The sequence below is a fragment of the Nicotiana tabacum genome, chromosome 10 (assembly GCF_000715075.1).
Source record: "Nicotiana tabacum cultivar K326 chromosome 10, ASM71507v2, whole genome shotgun sequence".
Lineage (NCBI taxonomy): Eukaryota > Viridiplantae > Streptophyta > Magnoliopsida > Solanales > Solanaceae > Nicotiana > Nicotiana tabacum.
In genome coordinates, this window is record NC_134089.1 from 66923025 (window position 1) to 66932749 (window position 9725).

General features: G+C 35.9%; 1 protein-coding gene across 2 annotated transcripts; it reads left to right on the forward strand.

The window, feature by feature from the left end:
• Positions 1-4681: 4681 nt before the first annotated feature.
• Positions 4682-9408, forward strand: LOC107832232 (bifunctional bis(5'-adenosyl)-triphosphatase/adenylylsulfatase FHIT). Of its 2 annotated transcripts, XM_016660048.2 has the most exons (5): positions 4687-4923; positions 5040-5150; positions 8308-8454; positions 8900-8998; positions 9094-9408. In XM_016660048.2, the coding sequence occupies exons 1-5, from the start codon at positions 4771-4773 to the stop codon at positions 9205-9207; spliced, it is 624 nt and encodes a 207-aa protein (XP_016515534.1). In that variant the 5' UTR covers positions 4687-4770; the 3' UTR covers positions 9208-9408. The 2 variants fall into 2 exon arrangements, with proteins under 2 accessions (XP_016515535.1, XP_016515534.1); XM_016660049.2 differs by lacking the exon at positions 8900-8998 and having other exon boundaries at positions 4682-4923.
• Positions 9409-9725: the final 317 nt, after the last annotated feature.

Genomic DNA, 9725 nt, shown 5'->3' on the forward strand with positions numbered 1-9725 from the left:
ATAAGGAAAAGGAAATGAAGAAATAGCAATTTGGGCTGCTTTAAGTTAATTTACCTAGGCCCAATGATTCCCCTCCAAAACCCGGCCAACCCAACCCGTATTCCACCCTGACCCGGTCCGTTCCCCCACTAAACAAAACGACCCAGTTTAGATAGCCTAATCAGATCTCAACCGTCTATGATATCTGATCTAACAAACGGGAACTGTGGGAACTGGGGGGGGTTTAATATATAAGTGTCTGAAATGTGACCTCCCCTATCAAACTCGTCTCCTTCACCCCTCAGAGACTTAAAACCCTAATAGCTAGCCGCCCTGAAATCCCACCACCATCCGGTGACGGCGCCACCCCCGTTCACCACCAAATTAATACCCTAGGACCTCTTCCCTCCCCTCATCCGAATACCAACTCCACTTCCCTCGAATCACTCCAGAATCCCTCAAATTTTAGATCGAATGGATGAACCCTAATTCCCAAATAGTTCCTAATTCGAGTTTGTTTGAAGATTTGGGCCTATTTTGATGTTATTCGTGTGTTCTTATTAAAAACACACAATTAATATCATAGTTGGCCAGAAAATACGAGAAATTGAGGATTCAGACTCCTTTCCTTATTTGCTTGAGTTTCAGTAGGTATTTTCTTTTCTTCTTTTCGGTTTAATCTAGCTTTCATTTTTCTTTTTCTATTTCTCTGCATCTGTTTCTTCTCCTGGATTTCTTTTTTATTTTTTAGTTTTCCAGAATTTTTGTATTTGTTTTTTGTTCATGCATGATTAATCCTACATTTTTTTAGTATCATTAGCCTGTTAATTAACTGAGTTTACCAATTTAGTTAGTTCTAGTTAATAAACTGTTTAGCTTAGATTTTAATGGCGCCATGTTTGCATGCTTCTGGTACTCCAGACTTTAATTGGGCCAATTGTTTATTTGGGTTTTAGGATCTCTGACCCATTTAGAAGAGAAGGGTAGCCTGTTCACCTAGTTAACTCACTGGGTCTTGAAGGGTAATTAACAGGGGTATGGGGGTAATTAGGTAGGGGAATCTATTTGTAACTGCTTAGGAAGCTTCTAGGAAGATGGGGAGGGGACTGTCTTGCAAAACTGAAAATTGGACTAAGGGTAGTTAAGCTAAAATAAAAATTGGAGGAGGGTAGAAAACCAAATCTAATTTCCCTAGTGCTGCCTTATTCCCTTGCCTATAAAGGCACATTTTCTTGCTATTCAAGAGGGGTGAAGATATAAAAATTTAGAAAATCCAAAAACGGCTAAAAAAATTCATAAAATCTACTGTTCCATTGGTCTTTGATCTCATTCTGCAAATTTTTCTTTTTCTGAAGTTGTCTATGATTCACCTGGGGTAAAAAATGGCTTAGTTTGGTTTTTCAAATACCGATTTTGAGCTGAATTTGGTGTTTGGAGTCTTGTTTCAATTCGAGTTTGGGGAAGATAAAAATTCTAGAAATCAAACGGCTAAAAAAAATACTGTTCTATTGCTTTCTTCTACAATTTTGAAGATTTTCAATCTATGAAGAACTCCTCTTTTACCTGGGTGAAAAAATGGTTTACAAAGTGAAGTTGGTCGAATTTTTAGAGGCTACTTGATTGAGTCTTACTGCTAATTGTTGCTGTTGTATCTACTAGATTGGTTTGGTTTTAAAATCATTCTCAAGGTCATTTATTCCTCTTTGCTGTAACATGTACATTCTCGAATCCTTGCAATGGAAATATAAATGTTGAATTAAAGATAGTGTTTCAATGTCCAATTTTAGCTCACTTTCCAAAGTTTGATCTTAGAATTCTTGTTAGATGTCTGCAATTTTAATTGAATTTGGTGTTGTCATGTAGTAGCTTGTAACTATAAAGTTTGGACTTTTATTTTTTTAGTAGCTTTATATATATTGGAATGAATTTTCAGCTTTGTAGTGAGGGTCCGATGGCATGATATAACCGTGTTTGACAATAGCTTCATGTCTAAATTGCTCTTAAGGATGCTAAAATGATATTGTTTGGTGCGATTTGGGAAGTGGTGCAGAAAGTAGGATGTTTAGATAATTGATTTAAGTATGAATGTTTGAAAGCAAGCATGATTATTTGATTAGTGTTTCGGTGACTACAAATTTATAGTGTTGCAATGGTTATCATTTGGATGTGTTTGACTTAAAACGGTTTGGCTGGAGGGTCATTCTAATTCTATAAGGCATACTGTCAATTTTAAGAGGGGTTCATGAATTTCTTCAACCTTTTGTCTTGTTTGTGAGATTTTAATCAATCATATGGCAGCATTAGTTTTTGGTTTGCAAATACGAAATCCCCCCTCTTTTGTTTGCATTCTCATTTCCATGCCTACATCAGTTTTGTTTGCTTCTTTGGTTAATGTTTTCCTCCTCGTTGTACTCTTCTAATCAGTAATGTTATCCTGTTGTCATCACATTTTGAATTCGATTTGCTTTTTGTTATTCTATGGGTTCGATACACGACCCATTTGATATTTGACTTGAGCTTGCCTCATGAGAGCTGGGCTCTCCGATTGGGCTCAAATGAAATTTGTTGCGGAGCCCAGCACTCTGTGCCATGGTGATTCCATTGAGCCATTGGGCCTCGTTTCAGGTCAAGTCAATCTGGAATTGGTATAGAATGGACCTCACTTTAGTCTTAATTTTAGACTCCCTTTTAATTAAAACTATATCTCCTTTGTTTTTTCTAATTAGCAGGTCCTTGTAGTTAATTGAGGTGTGCCATTCCAAACAAATAATTTATGGCCCTCTGAACTTTAGTTTGAATTCCTTTTTAAGAATTGGAATTGAGGTGTGCCGCGCCAAATAAAATCTCAAATGCGTGGACTTCATTTAATTATTTCTTTTAAAATCCTTAGAATTTGAGGAGTGCCATTTAGCAAATTTTCCCTGGCCCTCGCAAAGTTAAAAACGCGTAGTTGCTTTAGGCGCGTTATTTTAATAATATTACCTTCCTAAACTCGGGTGCACATTTCATGTGACCCAAATCCAAATCTTAACAACGTCAAATAGAATATGTCTCAGACTGCGGGTGCATTTCATGTGATGCGGTCAAAAGATGTATTTTGGCTGACGTTGAAATCTTCCTTAAAAATGAATAAAAGCTGTTATAAAGTTAAAATGCACATAGGTTCAAAATGTTCTAAAATCAGATAATAGTCCAATAATAACAGTTGAGCGACCGTGCTAGAACCACGGAACTCGAGAATGCCTAACACCTTCTCCCGGGTTAACAGAATTCTTTACCCGGATTTCTAGTTCGCGGACTCTAATATAGAGTTAATCTTTTCCTCAATTTCGGGATTTGAACCGGTGACTTGGGACACCATAAATTTTCCAAGTGGCGACTCTGAATCTTTTAATAATATAACCTCGTTTCGATTGTCCTTTAATTGGAAAAACTCTCTTATACCCTTTCGGAGTATAGGAAAAAGGAGGTGTGACACTTATTAGAAAGATTCAGTTCCTCCCTAGCAAGCAGATATTGGAATGGTGTTACGCATGTATTTAGATATCTTCGGGAGAACTTTAGATATGTGATTGTTTTATTCTAAGGAATTCAAGTCATAAATTATTGGCTATGTCGATGCAGGTTATTGTCTGATCCACCTAAAGTCCGATCTCAAACATGCTATTTGTTCACATAAGGAGGTATAGCTATATCATCACGCTTAATGAAACAAGCAATAACTGCCACATCTTTACATGCTGAGATAATAGCCATTCATGAAGCTAGTCGGGAATGTGTTTGGTTGAGATCAATGACTCAACATATTCAGGAAATGTGTGGTTTTCTTATAAAAAAGGTAATCCAACTATACTATATGAAGACAATGCTGCTTGCATACTGAAAAGAGGATACATCAAAGGAGACGGAACAAAGCCCACTTCACCAAAGTTCTTTTTCACGCATGATCTTCAACAAAATGTTGAAATTAATGATCAACAAATTCGTTCATGTTAAAATTTGGCTGATCTGTTCACTAAGACATTACCAACTTCAACATTTTAAAAGTTGAGACAGAATATAGAAATGCGCCATCTTTGAGAAATAAAGTGATATTTTCATGAGGGGGAGTAAGATACGCCTTGTACTCTTTTTCTCTTAGTCTAGGTTTTGCCCCACTAATTTTCCTGGTAAAGTTTTTAACGAGACAACAAATAAAGCGTATTACATATATGTGTACTCTTTTTCCTTCACTAAGATTTTTCCCACATGATTTTTTTTTAATAAGGTTTTCACGAGACATATTATCTATTTTGGACATCCAAGGGGAGTGTTGTAAAACCTATAGTAATTGTGGATGTCCACTACTCCCACTACTTTCACCCATGATGTAAATAACCTCCCACTACTCATCACTATTATGGTTGTAACTCTCACACCTCCATAACCCCTCTCCATGATGTTCCCCATAATTTCAATTGTTAATGTCATGTTTAAATCAATCCTTTTATAACCTTCTATATAATAGTATAAATAGAGGCATGAACTATGACATGGGACACACTTGAGCACTTGAACACTCGATGAAATAAAAAAATTATCTCTTCTTCTCTTATTCTATTTATATTCTTATTTTATTCTTATTTTATATTGTTACATTGAGCTACATTTCTTAATAAAGATTAAATAATTCCACATTTTATTGTTTTTCATCTTGTGAATCATATCACCCTGAGAAAAAAATAAGCCATTATTCTCGGGGGACGGTGCTACTGTACTACCTGCTCCAAATTCCAGAATACAAACCTAGACATGTTAAAGCTACTGTCTTTTGTTTCATCACATAACTTCACTCCATTGTCAAATTTCATTGGAGGCATTCAATTTCAGTCCGCCTTCACACCCACTAATCATTTCTTCCACTTAGCGCGAGTCTTTTCTTCAATCAGTCATTCCCAGTCCAAGGTATGTCAAATCCTACCTTCCTCTTTTCTTTCACTCATCAATTTTACTAGCTGTTTCCCCAGGCACATATCATTGTTGCACTCATATCCTTTTTTTTTTTTCAAATTTAAACCCAGATGGAGGCTGATTCTTACATGTTTGGGCCATACAAGATTGACAAAAAAGAAGTCTTCTACTCCACTGATTTGTCGTATGCCTTGGTCAACCTCCGTCCCCTTCTTCCTGGTAATTCTTATTTATGTCTTTACCTGAAAAATTGCATATGCTAGTAAAGATCATCTTCTCTCACTTTCTTTCTCCACTGAACTGAAATTAGATTTCTGGTATTTTTTAATTTGTAATCTAGGATCTTTTTTTCCCCCTAATTTTCTTTAATTAGTAATAAGCACCTGTTATTTTTGACTGAAACTTTAACCCTTGATAGAAGGAGTGATGCATCCAGGAGCTGTACTCAATACACATAACAATTAACACCATTCATTTGGATGGTTGGAAAATTGTAGAGCAAGCTTTGACAGTAAAAGACACGAGAGAAAGTATGCATACTTAGCGCGATAGCAGAAAACTGCAATTTTATAGGGTTTTGCTTATTCATCCTAGACACATGGAATGCTTCATAGTTCAAGCACCAAACTAACTGCTGGGCAACCTTTTGTTGCTTGAAGCAAATAACCAACATTATACTAGGTAAATGGACACTGTCATATATAAGTGCTTGATCCTATATTTATCTGCTACTCTAGACTAAGGTCTGGCTTGCAGCACTTCTACTGTGTTCATCTGGTAATTAGTCAGAACCAAACTTCTTAAAATGTGGAATCTATGGAAACTCTATCCTCATTCTGCATTCTTCATACAAGATTCTTCTCCAACAAAATTTATAAACAAACACGTTCAATGTAGTACTTCCCTTTTGTGTTACTTCCTTAAGTATCAGACTATCAGTTTCGGGTTCATACTTCTGTTATTGGTATATCCTTCTTACAGTCCCTTGTATTTTGTGATCATTATTCATATTTCTCATGTATCGTAAAAGAAAATCACTTTAGTATTGGTTTGGTTTTATGTCATCATTTTCCGATGTCGCATGAGTACCATCTATTGAGCACTCTTCTTTTGCCGTGCAGGTCATATCCTTTTCCAGACTGTAATTGAATGGTTGTTGGAGATTCATTAAATATTTTCTAATGAGAATATAGTCGCTTAATTGTGATGATACAGAGGAAGCTGAAATATGGTGCTTTATCTCCTCAATATACTTTTAGTATGATCCCTCTGTGCTTAAATGTGGTTTTAACTCCAGAAGTACATGTATTTATGACTTTGGTGTATATCTTCAAATAGAGTATACCTCGGAGGTCACGGGTTTGAGCTGTGGAAACAGCCTCTTGCAGAAATGCAGGGTAAGACTGCGTACAATAGACCCTTGTGGTTCGGCCCTTCCCTGGGCCCCGCGCATAGCGGGAGCTTAGTGCACCGGACTGCCCTTTTTTTAGAGTATACCTCGGATGATCAGTTTAGAAAGTCCAGTACTCTTTTAAATGGTAATGCTAATGCAATGCTACTTGCAATCACTCAATTAATCAACCAATTAGGCTCAATCAAATCCTCAGTGTCAATTCTGTTCTATTTGATTCATTTTTTAATGCTAAGTAATCTAACTTTTAAGGCAGATAAAAAGTTTAATTTTTTAAATAAAATTATTGGTTCTCTATTTTAAAAATAAATTTCTGTAGAGATTTTTAAATCTTACACTAATCCTTGCATGAAAATACAAGTCTCCTATCATAATAACAAGAGTCATGACAAATACCGATCCTAATGTAAGTGTAACAAGTTTGGATTCTCTAAAGATGTAACATAGCAGGGAGCCTGCTTGTCATCTTTTGTACTCCTGCTGGTAGCTTCTCAGTACTATTATATCAATAAAACTACCTTACCTTATAAAAAATAAAAATAAAAATCCAAGTGTTACCGCATCTAAGAATTTTTTGCTTCTTTTGTTTTGTTCTTTGTAAGTCTGCATTGAGTCCGAGAGATCTAGATCTTTTGAGACAGCTTTCCTTGATATGATTTGAGGTCTTCCTTGTTCTCTTTTATCACTTTCAATTATTATATCATTGTACATATGGACCATTGCATGTGAAAATAAACCATGTTAAGTAACCTCTTATTTTATTTTAGTGCTACTTATAGTATATCCTCTGTGTGTGGTTTTCTAATCTTGCCATATCCTGTATATTACCATCCATCTTAACATTTGCATGTCTTGTGGATATGTTAAGGTTTAAAGGACCAACATTCACTACATATAGCATTACTAGTTTCACAACCATTATATAGTATTTGACTTTCACTTTAGTGGGTATCTTCCAATCTTTAAGCACTACCCTGTCACCCCTCCATTTCAACTATCTTTTTTATTTTTATTTTTTATGCATTACATTTTCATCTATCATGCCATCCTCCTGGAAGACTGAGCCTAAATATTTGAATTGTCTGCACTTGTATACCATAGTCCCTTCTGATCTCACTTCACTTGCATTCTTCTTGTGGAGGCTAACCCTCGTAACATTCATAGTATCTTTACTTTCGTAGATCTAATTCTACCAATATAGCTAAGGTTTCTGTCATGGATATATGAACATATGCGATTTTATCCTCATGATTTGTGTTGAGCAATTGATTGCAATATCATTTTCATCTCTCATTGATCTTGCAACTATCCATCAAATTTGTTGGCAATTATCTTAATACACTTACCTTGGTTTGGGTCTTTACCCATCTTCTCTTTTAGTTGTGCTAGCTTATAGATCACATACTCACAGATGCAGAAAAAACATCCAATTAAAGTTAGCTATGATATGCAAAAGTCTGGAGACATAATAATAAATTTGAACTTTGTTAGTTTTTAAGGACAAGTGGCATCTGGCGATTATTAATTTATGTAATACAGAAGAGTTGATTCCCATGACTGGACCATGAAAGCTTGTAACCAGACAAGATAGTGTTATTGGCTGTGGTCTGAATGATTCCTCTCACAAACTCATCCTCCAATGCAGTTAATAAACTTTTTATTGACCGTCATTATGAGGTTTATAATTCTTGAAATATATATTAATAGACAGTTAACAAAGGTGTTATGTCTGTTGGGGATGATTCTTGTTCCAATCTTTTGTTATAACTGCAATATAAGTTTTCTCCCACCAATTAATAGGTTTAATTTTGTGCTTTATTGGCCTTTGGGCATGTCTCACACTACATCTATTAGTTTCTTGAAAGTCTGCTTGTATTCTTTTGTTTTTCTTTTCCTTGGGGTATTATGGATTATGGAGTGGCATTCAAAATCTGAAGTATCATATTTGGTCTACTTAACGAGATGTACATGTGCTTGTCTGCCCAAGACGCGAAGTAAAGCGCTTTGGTGATCTTTCTGCTGATGAAACTAGCGACTTGTGGCTTACAGCACAAAAAGTGGGCAAGCAACTTGAGTCCTACCACAAGGCATCCTCTCTTACATTTGCAATCCAAGTAAGAAGGCAGAGTTGTTATCATTAATGATATTATTGTAAAACCTGATATGCTCAGATTTTTGAAAAAGACAGCTACAACAACAACAACCTAGTATAATCCCACTTAGCGGGGTCTGGGGAGGGTAGTGTGTACGCAGACCTTACCCGTACCCTGGGGTAGAGAGGCTGTTTCCAAATAGACCCCCGGCATCCTTCCCTCCAAGAACTTCTCACCTTGCTCTTGGGGAGACTCGAACTCACAACATCTTGCTGGATGCAGAATTTGATATTTATAAGTATTCTTGGCATCATTGTACAATGTAAAAAGGATAGCCAGATTTTCTTTGTGATTGAGTTATGTATACTTTCACTTATGTTCTTGTTTTATTATTATTTGTTTCCTTTGGCTTATTTTACTGGTTGAGAAGCTGGTCCTAAGTTCTTTGCTTCTGTTAATATCTCAGGATGGACCCCAGGCGGGGCAGACAGTTCCTCATGTTCATATTCACATCATCCCACGTAAAAGTGGTGACTTTGAAAAGAATGATGAAATTTATGATGCTGTAGGATTCAAATATCTGTTACTGATTACTAGTACTTAGTTGGCTGGATTCAAAATACAAATTGCCGGTACTAATCTTTTGCATTATTCATGCAGCTGGACGTGAAGGAGAAGGAGATGAAGCAATCGCTCGATTTGGACAAAGAAAGGAAAGACAGAAGCATTGAGGAGATGGCTGAAGAGGCAGATGAATACAGAAAACTTTTCTAGTGAAGAGGCATAATATATCATCTCATTATTGTCTTTAGAATCCAGCTGTTGCCTATTGATCACTAACTATTCCGTGGATGTAACATTCGGATATTATAAACTAGTATTATATGATTACATTCTGGTGTTAGCAGTAAGATATTCCCATCTGAGAAGGGAATTTTACTGATATAATTGAAGCTGTTGTTGTTTTTTCCTGTACTCAAATTTGTTTGCTATACCACTGATATATCAATGATAGCCACTGCAGAATTGGGGTTTAGGGTTACAAGCCCTTCAATTATCCTGAGGATTCCATGATCTCATATTTTTTTTGCTTTCCCGACCAGAATTAGAATGTTGAGATACCTTGATCCTTATACTTTCAATCGCGTTATTCTAATTGGAATAGAAGGAGTCCCCATTTTATTTTTGTAACAATGTTTGATGTATGTTTTTTTAAGATGCCATTTTACACTAGAGCCATTTTTACGCTCTTATATAACTTTTTTTCTTTTTAGTTTCAAATTTTATTTATT

Bases quoted from the DNA above. Each gene is read 5' to 3' on its own strand.
- LOC107832232 (XM_016660048.2), top strand. From the start codon at position 4,771: ATGTTAAAGCTACTGTCTTTTGTTTCATCACATAACTTCACTCCATTG. The intron at 4,924-5,039 runs GTATGTCAAATC...ATTTAAACCCAG, and splicing joins TCAGTCATTCCCAGTCCAAG to ATGGAGGCTGATTCTTACAT. The intron at 8,999-9,093 runs GTAGGATTCAAA...TTATTCATGCAG, and splicing joins ATGATGAAATTTATGATGCT to CTGGACGTGAAGGAGAAGGA.